Below are 15,929 nucleotides of genomic sequence, written 5' to 3' on the forward strand. Positions count from 1 at the left end.
TTATGACATTTACTGCTCAATTGATGTAGTATTTAAGTTTATCAATTTTTAAAATGTTTTCAGAATGAATATTTCTTCAAAAAAAGTCTGGTAATCAAAAATTATTTCTCTACCATCAATTTTCAGTGACTGCCTCTGCAGTTAATCGATAATGGGGAAAGAAAACTTAGGTGAAACCAAAGTATCCTTTTAATTCTAAAATAGAACTATGTATTTGTTGATGATCTCAACTGCTGAGATTGGGTCTCCTCCATCCCCCTTTTACAATACTTTCTGATCTCACTGGGAAGTATTCCAGAGTTGTTTGATTCCAATTAACATGGTCATCACTTAGACCAACCTGAGCACTAGTTCAGAGTCATGAGCCCAATGAAATCACACTGTTGGCTGAGAGTTCTCCAAACCCAAATAGCAGTGACACTTCCCAGGATCAAATCCAAATACCAGTGACACTTCCCAGGATCCTACGGCGATCTGGGGTTCCTGCTCTCATTGTCTGCAATGGAACCATTTCATGATACCTCCCATCATTGATGATGTAGAGCTGCCAAACAGAGAATGAGCTAATCCCAGCAACTGAGGAAGAGTTTTTAAAAAAATATTAAGTGAATACATTTTGGTGAGCACCAAGGGAGCAAGTACATTGAATAAAAGTTCTCCCTCTAAAATGTAAATATTATTTCACATCAACAAAGTCTACATAACAAACCCAGTTTTGCTGCCATTGTGTCAGGCATAGCAATGGGATCAGTAATGGTCATATTGAATGGCAGACAGATTTGATAGGCCATATTTCATATAGAATTAACAGTGCAGAGGGAGGCCATTTGGCCCATTGAGTCTGCACCGGCCCTTGGAAAGAGCACCCCACTCAAGCACACACCGCCTCCACCCCATCCTCTTAACCCAGTAATCCCAATTAACCTTTTTGGACACTAAGGGCAATTTAGAATGGCCAATCCACCAAACCCGCACATCTTTGGACAGTGGGAGGAAACCGGAGCACCTGGAGGAAACCCACGCACATACTGGGAGAACGTGCAGACTCCGCACAGACAGTGACGCAAGCTAGGAATCGAAGCTGGGACCCTGGAGCTGTGCTAACCACCAAGCTACCGTGCTGCCCATATGGTCTTCAGCTCCTGTTTCCTATGTATCATCCTTGCACCACAGCATTGCAGAATGCCTGCAAGGAAATGGAGCCACGTCCAATGCCACAGCTAACCATTGTAGTCAATTGATGTTCCACCCCTATGCTGCATGATGATTTGAAACTGCAGCTCTGTGTTGACAAAACCCTGTGAAGACAGTTCACATCTCTTGGCAGGTAGTTGTTCCAAGACCTGTGGATATGATCAATCAGGGTTCACTACCTGCTAATCAAACTAACTTGCCTTTTTTAATGTAGTGCCATTAAGAACATAACTGTAGTAGGGCAGTTTTAATTAATAATTCAGCATTACAGTTGGTCAGCATTCATTTAGTGTCATTGGGTCTGATGTCACAGCTTCCCTTAAAGTGAAGAGTCTCTACATCCATTACTTGCCAAAGTGAAATATTGCCATCTACTTTTCACATGCAGAGATCTCAGCAGGTGGACATAGAGCATTTCTCATACAATCCTACCTGCCTGCCAAAGACTATCCTTTATTTTCAGATAGGTCCAGTCGGAAAACTACTGTTGGATAACCCATTGGTACCAATAATAATGCTGAAGGATGGGGAATATTTTGAACAATTAATTGCTTCATGAAAATTTAGGTACCAGTAGACAAAATAGTAACAAAATTAGACAAAAATGATGGAAAGATCAAGAATTTGCATGCCTAGATATTTTAAATCTACTGCTGCCACGGCCGACTCCCTAATAACTCTGATGACTTGGTGTCCAGCATATTTAGATTTTGAGAAATGGCCTGCAAAATGCCCACCATTTAGTTGTGTCTAAAAATACTAATTGGAGAGGGAGTATTGATTGCTGATGCCTTGGAAAATATTTAATAAACATGGATGCTTGCATTCAGTGCATTTTTGTGTTTTTATTGGCAGGATCTCCAAAGAGACACTGGACAGTTTGGCAAGCAACGTTTCATTGGGAGAAACATCCTCCTCCGTCTCATCGTGCGTACTTTTATCCTGGTTTGGAGAAAATGCTGGAGGATATAACTCTTCCAATAACATGCCATCCCCTAGCAGCTCAACAGAACCATCTTCTGAGAGCCTGAGCCCAGAAAAACAGAGACTTAAGGTAATTTGCTGTTGTTTAAAATGAGGGATGAAGAAAACATGTTACTGAGTTTTATTAGATAGAGATTAGCACTTGATTGCACAATATTAGATACATTTATAATGTTCAGGAATACATCATTTCCTGGGCAGCACGGTGGCCCAGGGGTTAGCACTGCTGCCTACAGCGCTGAGCACCCGGGTTCGATCCCGGCCCCGGGTCACTGTCTGTGTGGAGTTTGCACTTTCTCCCCCTGTCTGCGTGGGTTTCACCCCCACAACCCAAAGATGTGCAGAGTAGGTGGATTGGCCACGCTAAATTGTCCCTTAATTGGAAAAAACATGATTGGGTACTCTAAATTTTTTTTAAAACAAAGGAATACACCATTTCACTACTCAATCGGTGAAAATTAAAATTTTCATGTATGTGATTATTTGATCTGGTGGATCAGGTTTGTTTTTGAAATGAGGCAAATTCTACTGATTATCCATACCATTGACAAATCCAAATCTGAAAAAAAACGACATGTTCCCTACTCTGATCAAAAGTGCCATCAAATATGTATTGACCCAGAATCTCCTTGACTCAACTTGCAATTGTCTGTGAGGTCATCAATCATACCAACAGCAACTTAGACCAGTTTTTTCAGAAATCTCATAATATTCAATAATGTAAAAATCAGTGTGAAAGAAATTGAAACTCGCATTCAAAAATCAAGTGCAGAATATGCACGGTCTTCCTTCTCTTTAAGTCCCTCTTATTTAATGAATGTTAAGAAAACTAAAGGCTGAAGCTATAAGCAAAGCATATTTAAGAAAATCTAATTATGGAAGTGAAAATGATTGAGGAAGTTTATACGTCGTGATGTGGTATAAAACAAGTGTAAGTCATTTGATTTGTGAATTTCTTCAGAAATTCCTGGCATGATTTAGCTCTGTTGCACTGTAAACTATGAGCCATTATCTTCTTCTTTAAGTTGGTTTTAAAGCGGCAGGCATCTAACTTCAGGCACAGCAGATAAGGGGACAACTATGAGAAGGGGGCGGTCAACACAGGACTAAGAGTATTGTACCAAAATGCACGCAGTACATGAAACAAGGTAAATGGCATGTAGTGCACATTGAAATTGGCGGGTATGATGTTGTGGGCATTACAGAGATGTGGCTGCAAGGGGATTAGGGCTGGGATCTAAATATCCAAGAATATGTGGCCTATCAAAAGGAGAGGTAGATGGGCAGAGGGGGCGGGATTGTCTTGTTAATAAGAAAGGAAATGAAATGGATAGCAAGAAGTGATAGGGTCGGAAGGTGTAGAATCATAGAATCTACAGTGCAGAAGGAGGCCATTTGGCCCATCGAGTCTGCACTAGCCCTTGGAAAGAGCAGTTACCCTAGCCCACATCTCCCTATCCCAGTAACCCACCCAACCTTTTTTGGACACCTAGGGGCAATTTAGCATGGCCAATCCACCTGACCTGCACATCTTTGGACTGTGGGAGGAAACTGGAGCTCCCGGAGGAAACCCACGCAGCCACGGGGAGAACATGCAGACTCCGCACAGACAGTGACCCAAGCCGGGAATCGAACTTGGGACCCTGGAGCTGTGAAGCAACTGTGCTAACCACTGTGCTACCTTGCCGCCCGGGTAGAGTTGAGGAATCACAAAGGATAAAAGACCCTGATGGAAGTTATGTACAGGCACCCTAGCAATAGTTAGGATGTGGGCAGAAAATAAATCGGGAGATAGAAAAGACATATAAGAAAGGCAATAGCACAATTTTTTTTGGAGCAGCTTATGGTAGAGCCCACGAAGCAACAGGCAATTCTGCATTTCGTGATGTGTAATTAGGCAGATTTGATTAGGGAACTTAAGGTGAAGGAACCCCGAGGGAGCAATGACCACAATATGATAGAATTTACCCCGCAGTTTGAGAGGGAGAAGCTGGAATCAGATGTAATAGTGTTATAATTGAGTAAAGGTAACTACAAAGACATGAGGGAGGAGCTGGCCAGAGTTGATTGGAAGGGGAGCCTAGCAGAAAAGACAGTGGATCAGAGATGGCAGGGATTTTGGAGGGTTATTCAGGAGGTACAACAGAAATTTCTCTCAAGGAGGAGGAAACATGCTTAGGAGAGGACGAGGTAACCATTGGCTGAAAAGGAAAGTCAGGGATAGCATAAAAGCAAAAGAAAAAGTTAACAAAGTGGCAAGGATTAGTGGGAAACCAGAGGATTGGAAAGCCTTTAAAAGCAGGTGGCCTGACTTCTGTCGGTAAAATTTTAGAGTCCATTATTACGGATGAGATTGCGGAGTACTTGGAAGTGCATGGTAAAATATGGCTGAGTCAGCATGGTTTCGTCAAGGGGAGGTCATGCCTGACAAATCTAGTAGAATTCTTTGGGGAGATAATGAGGAAGTTAGACCAAGGAGAGCGAGTGGATTTCCAGAGGTGACTTTGACAAAATGACGCACAAGAGGCTTCTAAACAAGATGGTGTTAGTGGAAAGATACTCACATGGATAGAGGATTGGCTACCTGGCAGAAGGCAGAGAGTTGGGAAAAAGGTGTCTTTTTCAGGATGACAGCCGGTGACTAGTGGTGTTCAGCAGGAATCAATGTTGGGACATTCACGATATACATTAATGATCTGGAAGAAGGAACTGAGGGCACTGTTGCTACATTTGCAGATGATACAAGGATATGTAGAGGACAGGCAGTGTTGAGGAAGCAGGAAGACTGCAGAAGAACTTGAACAGGTTAGGAGAGTGGGCAAAGAAGTGGCAGATGGATACAGTGTGTGGAAGAGTGTGAGGTTAAGCACTTTGGTAGGAAGAATTGATGCGTAGATTATTTTCTAAATGAGGAAAGGTTTCGGAAATCTGAAGCACAAGGGGACTTAGGAGCCGGAGTTCAGTATTCTCTTAAAGTTAATATGCAGGTTCAGTTGGCTGTTAAGAATGCAAATGAAATGTTAGCATTCATTTTGAGAGGACTAGAATACAAGAGCAGGGATGTACTTCTGAGGCTGTATAAGGCGGCTCTGGTCAGATCTCATTCGCAATATTGTGAGCCAATATGGGCCCCATATCTAAGGAAGGATGTGCTAGCCTTTGAGGAGGTTCACAAGACTGATCCCGGGAATGAAGGGCTTGTCATGAAGGAGTGGTTGAGAACTTTGGGTCTGTACCCGATAAGAGTTTCGAAGGATGTTTGGGGGGCCGGGGATGTCATTGAAGTTTACAGAATACTGAGGCCTAGATCGAGTGGATGTGCTGAAGATATTTCCACTAGACGGAGAGACTAAAACCCGAGGGCACAACTTCAGACTGAAGGGATGATCCTTTAAAACTGAGAAGAGGAGTAATTTCTTTAGCCAGAAGGTGGTGATCTGTGGAACTTATTGCTGCAGAAGACCATGGAGGCCAAGTCACTGAGTGTCTTTAAGACAGAGATGGATAGGTTCTTATTAAAACGGGATCAGCGGTTACGGGAGAAGGCAAGAGAGTGGGGATGAGAAACATATCAGCCATGATTGAATGGAGGAACAGACTCGATGGGCTGAATGGCCTAATTCTGCTCCTATATCTTACGGTCTCAACTGTGACCTGGATTTTGTAGTAAGTAATGATGTCAAAACTGTATGTCCTTTTCCATTCCTCCTCTAAAACTGACAGCAATATTTGGAGCCTACTGGTTATAAACCTCGAAATTCAGAAGTTGCTGTCAGAAATTCTAAGCTTCTCCATTGGTTATGCTATTGAACTCACTGTAGATAAAAAATTATTAGAAATCACTGACCCAAAGAGAACTTCCACTTTTACACTTTAATATTGTTAAGGACTGTCAAAAAAGTTATGCCTTGTTAATGAGATGTAACTGAATTCTTTTAAATGTCCTAAGTTGTAACTAACGCTGAACAGCCTCTCTGGCCTTGGGAAAACGAATTTGGATTTTGCATTATACCAATATTTTACCTTATGATTATTCCATATTTTTTAATGTAACTTTTGAAAAAGTTTGCTTCTACTGTGTTTGTCCCAATCTTTATTTCACTTTTTGTAAGAGTTATAAAAGGTGAAAGATAATCAATGCATTTTATTTTCTGGTTTGCTCTCAGTGAACTCTTCAATATATTTGGCTGCTTACCCTGATTTAATGACGTCAATGTTGCTGGACACCTAGAGACCCCCTTGACTTGGCATCAAGTTCAAATAACATTGTAAAATATTAAATCCACGCCATAGAGATGGCTAGAGCTTTGAGACCAGCTTTCTTCAAGGTTAGCGGCGAGCACTATTGCTTCTTCACAGCTGACCATAAAATCAAGGCTAATCTCTTTGACTGGGAAAACATCTGAGGCTGAGGAGCTGCAATCCTGAATTAATTTATTTGTATAAATTCAATTTGGGGAGTATTAATTTGTTATTTAATAATAATAATTCTTATTGTCCCAAGTAGGCTTACATTAACACTGCAATGAAGTTACTGTGAAAAGCCCCTAGTCGCTAAATTCCGGTGCCTGTTCAGGTACACAGAGGGAGAATTTAGATTACCTAACAACACGTCTTTCGGGACATGTGGGAAGAAACCGGAACACCCAGAGGAAACTCAAGCAGGTACAGGGAGAATGTGCAGATTCTGCACAGACAGTGACCCAAGCCAGGAATCGAACTTGGGACTCTGGCTCTGTGAAGAAACAGTGCTAACCACTGTACTCCCGTGCCGCTTCAAGTCATTGACCTTCTTCTGGCACTGGAGGCCAGACTTACTGGTCACACAGCCCGAGCTGACAGTGGCCGCCACCTTCAGAATGCCTAAATTAGCTATAATAGCATGTCTTCCGAGTCTTGTGGGAGGAAACTGGAGCACCCAGAGGAAACCCATGTATGCACAGGGAGAACATGCAGACTCTGCACAGACAGTGACCCAAGCCGGAAATCGAACCTGCAACCCTGGCGCAGTGAAGCAACAGTGCTAACCACTGTGCTACCGTGCCGCTTATTTAACTATATAAATCTGTAGCTCTCTTTGACTGCACATTGTATATAATGTAAGGATATTTTTTTAATTAATATATGGGATGTGGGTGTTGCTAATTGGATCCCTAATTGCCCTTGAATATCTTGCTAGACTATTTCAGAGTAATTAAAGAATCAACCACATTACAATGGGTCTGGAGTCACATGTAGGCCAGACCAGGTATGGATGGCAGATTTCCTTCCCTAAAGGACGTTAGGATAATCACCATCTGCCATGGTGGGATTCGAACCCAGGTCCCCAAAGCATTACCCTGGGTCTTTGGATTAATAGTCCAGTGACAATACCACTATACCACCATTATTAATCTCATATCCCAGCAGAGGTAGAGGGGAGGTAAATTTTAGAGTTGCAGTAATGTAGTCCTGATTCTCCAAGCCACACTCCTTTGAGTGCGACTTCTTGTTGGGAATACTTAATTTACCATGTACTTTCAGGACTGTTTTAAGACACCACAGCTTTGCATGCATGATCAGATATCGATGAATCAAATTTAAAAATGCAGATGATTTCAGCATTAAAAACCCATAGACAGGAATAGATCATCTGATCCATCAGGCTTGTGCATATGGTCAGATTGCAACTAAACATCATTACCAAAGTTCCCATCTCTATAAGAACCATGCAGTCTCCTCAGCTCAGATGGCTGGCTGACTGGTCCATGATGCAGAACAACGGCAACAGCTCAGGTTCAATTGCTGTACTGGCTGAGGTTATTCATGAAGGCCTTGCCTTCTCAACCTTGCCCCTCGCCTGAGGTGTGGTGACCCTGAGGTTAAAATCATCACCAGTCAGCTCAGAGCAGCCTATGGTTCTTTGGGACTACGGTGATGTTTACATTTACATTTTGCACAATAAATATGGTGGAACCTCAATTATCCACATTCACATTATCTGCACTTTTAATTATATGACATAAATTCAGGGAGCCATGGCTTCACTTTTGCAAAGACCAAAGAAAGAAAGTGCTTTGAATTGATTTCTCAAAGATCATTGATTCAGTTGGAGAAATAAAATAGATCTGATATTAGCTCGGGTCACGATACCAATGGCAGTTGACGCTTCGTGAGTCTTATTTGCAGAGATTAGAAACTTGATTCCATAACAAAAGCAAAATTCTCTACAAAATGCACGCTTTAGTGATTTCAAACTTCTATCGTGAATTTTGGATAGATTTGGATTTGGATTTTTGTTTATTGTCACGTGTACCAAGGTACAGTGAAAATTATTTTTCTGCGAGCAGCTCAACTGATCAAGTACATGAAAAGAAAAGGAAATAAAATAAATTACATAATAGGGCAACACAAGGTACACAATGTAACTACATAACACCGGCATCGGGTGAAGCATACAGTGGTGTAGTGTTAATGAGGTCAGCTCATTAGAGGGTCAGTCCATAAGAGGGTCGTTTAGGAGTCTGGTAACAGCGGGGAAGAAGCTGTTTTTGAGTCTGTTTGTGCGTGTTCTCAGACTTTTGTACCTCCTGCCCGATGGAAGAAGTTGGAAGAGTGAGTAAGCCGGGTGGGAGGGGTCTTTGATTATGCTGCCCGCTTTCTCCAGGCAGCGGGAGGTGTAGATGGAGTCAATGGATGGGAGGCAGGTTCGTGTGATGGACTGGGCGGTGTTCACGACTCTCTGAAGTTTCTTGCTGTCTTGGGCCGAGTAGTTGCCATACCAGGCTGTGATGCAGTCAGATAGGATGCTTCCTATGGTGCATCTGTAAAAGTTGGTAAGAGTTAATGTGGACATGCTGAATTTCCTTAGTTTCCTGAGGAAGTATAGGCGCTGTTGTGCTTTCTTGGTGGTAGCGTCGACGTGGGTGGACCAGGACAGATTTCTGGTGATGTGTACCCCTAGGAATTTGAAACTACTAACCATCACTACCTCGGCCCCGTTGATGCTGACAGGGGTGTGTACAGTACTTTGCTTTCTGAAGTCAATGGCCAGCTCTTCAGTTTTGCTGGCATTGAGGGATAGATTGTTGTCACCGCACCACTCCACTAGGTTCTCTATATCCCTCCTGTATTCTGACTTGTCGTTATTCGAGATCCGGCCCACTATAGTCGTATCGTCAGCAGACTTGTAGCTAGAGTTGGAACCAAATGTTGCCATGCAGTCATGTGTGTACAGGGAGTATAGTAGGGGGCTAAGTACGCAGCCTTGCGTGGCCCCGTCATTGAGGACTATTGTGGAGGAGGTGTTGTTTATTCTTACTGATTGATGGGATGGCATTTATATAGTGCTTCGCAATACAGCTCAAAAACATGCAAAGAATTGCGCTTTGAGAGTCACTGTTGTGTTGTTCTCTAAGTGACTTTTATTACTGAGACCAAAGTTCAAATCCAGATAAATAAGGCATTTTGTGCATAACATGACACCTTGAGATAAATGACGAGCTACACTGAGCATAGGCGGATTGTTAATCAGGGAATTGGGAGAACTCCCTCCTCTACTTTGAATAATGCATGAGATTTTTTAATTCAATGTGAACGGACAAATCGTCTCATCCAAGATTTGAGATGTCTGACAATGCGCATTGTCTCATAACTTGAGTGTCAGTGGCAATTATATATTGAGGGCCCCTAATAAAAAGGGGTTCTTATTTGTCATTCCACTCGGGTTCAGATAATGCTCAGTTGCTGGCTTGCTGGATGAGCATTGGGAAAATGCACAATTTTTCTGATTGTCTGTACAAACCTCAAGTATCCAATCATTTTTTTCAAATTTAGAGTACCCAATTACGTTTTTTTTCCAATTAAGGGGCAATTTAGCGTGGCCAATCCACCTAACCTACACATCTTTGGATTGTGGGGGTAAAACCCACTCAGGCACTGGGAGAATGTGCAAACTCTACACGGACAGTGACCCACAGCCGGGATTCAAACCCGGGTCTTCAGCGGCGTAGGCAGCAATGCTAACTACTGTGCCACTTCATGTATCCAATCATGGCCAACCTGTCATTAAACTTTCCAGAATTATTAAATAAATGGAGGATGTTCCAATGGGGACAAATTATGCACTATATAGGGCAAATAAGAATTTCCTCAATGTTTGTTTCGCAATAGCTATGATTGAAGACTCAAATACAGTGATTGGATTCCATCAGATACCGAGTTGTGAAAAAGCAGTAAGCTTGTAGCATTGATCCCAGTATTCTATGAGCCACTTTCCAATCTTTTTGGAATTTTAAACATACATCAGGAAGTCTTGCTTCTCACAGAGGGTCACTGAACTTTGGAAAAGGTTACTGGCTCATGCAGATTTGCTGAAAGCATTCTAAAGGAAGCTGGTCAATATAGATATTACTGTCCAACTGTAGGCAATAGAGAGCTGAGGATGATTTTCCCTCATAATCATGTTAGCTTCATTTAATTGCCTTAGAAGTAGGGGAGCATTTTCCCTAAATTGACCTCGCATTTTATTTTACATTTGTCCCTGGATCATTAATAATAAACTTGTGGTGGATATCCTTTAGTTGCATTGAACTTGATCCGTTGAATGTGTAGCTATTGGAAATGTAGTAACATCATTCTGGCTTTTTCCATCAGTAATGATGATAATTGCTTCCAGTTTTGAAATCATCTCAGAATATTTATATATTCTGTGCTGAGTGTGTGATGTAACTATTGGAATGCAAGGTATGCTTAATCACATTCATTGAAACAAATTGGTATTGAAATGCACAGATAAAAGACAAAGACATTCGCCCTCCAAATTCATGCCAGCTCTCTGCAGAGTAACCCAGTCAGTCCCATGGCCCCACTCTACCCATAGCCCTGCAAGTTTATTTTCATCAAGTGCCATTCAATGTCCTTTTGAAATCATTGATCATCTTAGCTTCTGTAACCTCATGCATTGAGATCCATATGAATTAATACAGAAATGTAAAACCACAAAGTAAAGTAATTCAAACCGGCAGGATGCCACTGACTTTAATCGAAAACAAAAATTATTTTAGGATCAAAATCACTTTATTTTCTATTTTTCACTTAAATTTTGGTGTGGAATGCAGCTGAATTAGGTAGGCATGGTGTTTATTTGTTGAATTAGAGAACTGCTCATTGATTAAAGAATTTAAATTACCATTACAGATATTTTAAATCTTGTATTGTACTATTATTTTGAAATTGAAAAGTTATTCTTGGACGAAATGCACATACTCATTACAATTCTACTTAATTTCCAAACTCCATGATCAATATCAACCTATTTCTATTTTCTGACATCAACCCTGCATCTTTCTTGATTGCTATCATCAGTACCCTCCTCAACAACTCTTAACCCTTCTACCTTTCCCATCTCAAATTTTGCCTTTCCCTCCTAAATCCTGGAAGATGCTGTTTTTTCAAAGTAACGTCACTACTGTCACTCCATGTTTTGAGACCCTGCAATCTGCTTCTGGTACCTCCCCCCAGCCCAGCAAAGACACAGTTCTTATCAAAGTCATTAATGGTATTCTCTCTACTATCCACTGATGGTTATTCCATCCTCTATAAATCTTATTGACAGTGAACAGTGTCATTATAGCTGTACCAATGCGAAGACTGCAGATCATCAATGGATTTTCCTCCTGCCCTTAAGTGAAATCTGCTGATTGTTTGAAGTTCTCCATCCATTGATCCTGCTTGCTCAGACTGCCACCATAACAAAGTACTGAATCTAATTGCACGTGTATGCTGACAACAGACAACTTTTCGGTCTCCTCTTTTGATTGAGTCTATTCTTGATACTTCCCATCACATTAATATTTCATCCCTTTATCATATCCTCAAACCATCCTAAAGCACTTTACAGGCGATGTATTACTTTTGAAATTCATTCCCTATTGTTATGCAGGCAAAAAAGCTAATAAATGATCTGATGACTTTTATTTCATGTTAGCCGAGGGATAAATGTTGTCCAGCTTACTAGATAACTGCATGTTTTTTGAGTTGTGCCATTGGATCTTTTACTTATGCTTGAACAGGCAGATGCGGTCTTAGCACTTTTAACAATGTAGCAATTCCTCAGTACTGTATTGATGTGCCAGCTGATCTTATGCGGTGAAGGTGAGAAGATCATTTTTAGGCCATTATCAACAATTGGGTGCTTCTGTTCTTTTCTCTACCAAATCCATCACTAGCCACCTTTAGTCATAGTCTTGTAAATCAACTGTAGCATCAAGAATTCCACTTTCAATCTTGCTCACCTCTGCATCCGTTTCTGTTACCGCCAGCACTCCAATTTGTATTTTTCTTATCCAGAGTCCTAACTACTCTAACGCTCTTCCAAGAAACCTTTAGAAACAGCAATTTATTCAAAATTTTGCTACACATGTTATTTCCCCATTCAAAGTCCCCAATATCCAATGCTTAAGTCCCCATTATGCTTCATTCGCTCCTGTGGCTCATGAATCAACTTTACATTGTTAAATTCTTCCATGGATTTTCATTAGCCTTAATCAGTAACTAGCTTGAACATAATGGCCTGAATTTCCATCCTTAAGGTGGGGATTGGGAGTCAGGAAAATCACCGGCTTGGCTTGCCCACCTCAGAAGAAAGTGAGCTCAAAGGAGGAAACTACATTACCGGGCGTCAAATGCGGGCCAACTGACCTATGAAAAATTGAGGCTGCCAGGTGCCAAGGCAGTTTGTTTGAAAGCCCGTCTTGGTGCTGTGGGACGTGGTCCCAGTTAGAAACATAGAAAATAGAAGCAGGAGAAGGTCAATCATCCCATTGAGCCTGCTCTGCCATTTATTATGTTCATAGCTGCTCATCCAAGTTCAATACCCTGATCCTGACTTCTCCCATTTCCCTTGATCCCTTTAGCCCAAGCGCTGTATTTAATTCTTTCTTGAAATTGCACAATGTTTTGGCCTCAACTACTTTCTGCGGTAGCGAATTCCACAGATTCACCATTCTCTGGGTGAAGAAATTTCTCCTTACCTCAGTCTGAATTGGTTTACTATCCCTTATCCTCAAACTATGACCCCCCAGTTCTGGACTCCCCCAACATTGGGAACATACTTTCTGAATCTACCCTGTCTAATCCTGTTAGAATTTTGTAAGTTTCTATGCGATCCCCTCTCACTCTTCTAAACTCCAAAGAATATAATCCTAACCGATTTAGTCTCTCCGCATATGACAGTCCCACCATCCCAGGAATCAGCCTGATAAATCTTTACTGCACTCCCTCCATAGCAAGAACATCCTTCCTCAAATAAGCACCAAAACTGCACACAACACTCCACGTCTGCCCTCACCAATGTACTCTCCAATTGCAGTAAAACATCTCCATTCCTGTACTCAAGCCCTCGCGCTGTGAAGGCCAACATACAATTTGCCTTCTTTGCTGTTTGCTGTACATTCAGTGACTGATGCACAAGGACACCAAGGTCTCTCTGAGTATCTCAATTTACACCCATTCAAATAATCTATTTTTGCTATCAAAACGGATAACCTTACATTTATCAACCTTATACTGCATCTGCCATGCATGTGCCCACTCACTCAGCCTGTCCAAATCACGTTGAAGCATCTCTGCATCCTCCTCGCAGCTCACGCTCCCACCCAACTTTGTATCATCTGTAAATTTGGAGATAATACGTTTAGTTCCCTCATCCAAATCATTAATATACAATGTGAACTTTTGGGGTCCTAGCACATCCCTGCTGCCCACTTGTCATTGCCTAGTCAGAAAAAGACCCATTTATTCCAAATTTTTCTTCCTGTCTGCTAACCAGCTTTCTATCCATCTCAAGACACTACCTGTAATCCCATGCGCTTTACTTTTACATATTAAGCTGCTATGTAAGACCTTGTTGAAAGCCTTCTGAAAGTCAAAATTAACCACATCCACCAGTTCTCCCTGGTCAACTCTACTAGTTATATCTTCAAAGAATTATCGTAGATTTGTCAACCATGATTTTCCTTTCATAAATCCATGTTGATTTAGTCAGATTACACCATTGCTTTCCAAATGCAGTGCTTTGAAATCCTTGATAATTGACTCCAGCAGTTTCCCTACTACCGACATTAGGCTCACTGGTCTATGGTTTCCTGTTTTCTCTCTACCTCCGTTTTTGAATAGCAGGGTTACATTCATTACCCTCCAATCTGTAGGAATCATTCCAGAGTCCAAAGAATTTTTGAAAATGACCACCAATGGATCTACTATTTCTAGGGCCACTTCCTAGAGATTTGTCCACCTTCAATCCCACTAATTTCCCCAAACCATTTCTTTACTAATGCTAATTTCCTTCAGCTCCTCACTAAAACGTGTGCTTCTCAGAACTTCCGGTACATTATTCATGTCTTCCTTTATGAAAACAGAAGCAAAGTACGAATTTAGTTCCTCCACCATTTCTTTGTTTCCTGTTATGAATTCCCCAGTTTCTGACTGTAAGAGGCCTACATTAGTTTTTATTAATGTTTTTCTCTTTACAAACATTTAGTCAGATTTTATGTCGCCCACTAGTTGACTTCCAAATTGTATTTTCCCCTTCTTAATCAATCTCTTGGTCTGCCTTTGCTGAATTTTAAATTATTCCAATCCTCAAGTCTATTATTGCTTTGTTTTGCTAATTTGTATGCCTCTTCTTTGAATCTAATACTATCTCTAATTTCCCTTGTAAGCCATGGTTTGGCCACAGTTCTGTTTCTACTCTTGTGCCAAATAGGAACAAACACCTTTTGGAGTTCATTTATTCGTTCCTTGAATGCCTGTCATTGCCTGTCCGCTGTCCTTCCTTTCAATAATGTTTCCCAGTCCGTCATAGGCAGCTTATGCCTCATACCATAATTTTTGAGGTTCAGGGCCTTGGTCTCAGAATCAACTATCTTACTATTCGCCTTGATAAAGAATTCTACCATATTATGATCACTTATCCCCAAGGGTTCTCACAACTAGTTTGGCAACTAATCCTTTCTCGTTGCACAACACACAGTCCAAGATGGCCTGTTCCTTTATTGGGTTCCTCAATATACTGGTCTAAAAAAACCACCCCGTATACACTCCATATACACAGTTAAAATAAAAACACGAAGGCTCTCAACCCACACGGGTCCCATGCCTCATCCATACCACTTATTCCCCCAATGTCAAGTTATGTCTTTCCACCCACCCTTTATGGCCTCTCATGATCCCATACGTAGCTGTGGCATTCCATGCCCATTATCCCACTGTACACTGCATAGAACCTATGAACACAATGACAGGATATGTAAAAAAGAAAGTTTTTAAAAAATAATTCATTTATAACTTTCTACTGAGTGAGCTAAAAAAAAAATTCCATTAGAAACCAATAAAAGTGCTAATCATCCAGACCCTTTAAAGTATCAATAAAGAAAACTGGAACCCCTTAAAACCATTTAATCTGGTGTAAATCAACATTGTGAAATTGACTACAAAGTCAGAGGGCCTGAGCTATCAAGCAATGTTTTTTCTGCAGCTCAGGTGTTTGAACAAGAGTAATGGTTGCCTGGGCTTTCAGCCAAGCCTTCTCATCTATGCTTGGCTGTTAATTTGAGCGCCAATCATTTAAATATTCATTCCGCAATTGAACAAGATTTTTCTGAACTAGGCTTTAGTGCTAGTCGAGCAATAACCTGACATAATCATGCTTGCCAAATTAAACCTTACGGCCAATGTCCCAAAGATCATCATCAACATCTCTGGATATGCCA

At 41.2% G+C, this 15,929-nt stretch overlaps 1 protein-coding gene across 7 annotated transcripts in view; it reads left to right on the forward strand.

Annotated features, from left to right (window-relative positions):
• Window positions 1–15,929, forward strand: part of ppp1r9a (protein phosphatase 1, regulatory subunit 9A) — a 489,701-nt gene that overhangs the window by 432,769 nt on the left and 41,003 nt on the right. For all 7 annotated transcript variants that reach the window (XM_072509043.1, XM_072509045.1, XM_072509048.1 and 4 more), the window contains one exon: window positions 2,050–2,248. In XM_072509043.1, coding sequence (XP_072365144.1) covers window positions 2,050–2,248 — 199 coding nt within the window. The remainder of the gene's footprint in view (window positions 1–2,049; window positions 2,249–15,929) is intronic.

Source organism: Scyliorhinus torazame, chromosome 6, assembly GCF_047496885.1.
Source record: "Scyliorhinus torazame isolate Kashiwa2021f chromosome 6, sScyTor2.1, whole genome shotgun sequence".
Classification (NCBI taxonomy): Eukaryota; Metazoa; Chordata; class Chondrichthyes; order Carcharhiniformes; family Scyliorhinidae; genus Scyliorhinus; species Scyliorhinus torazame.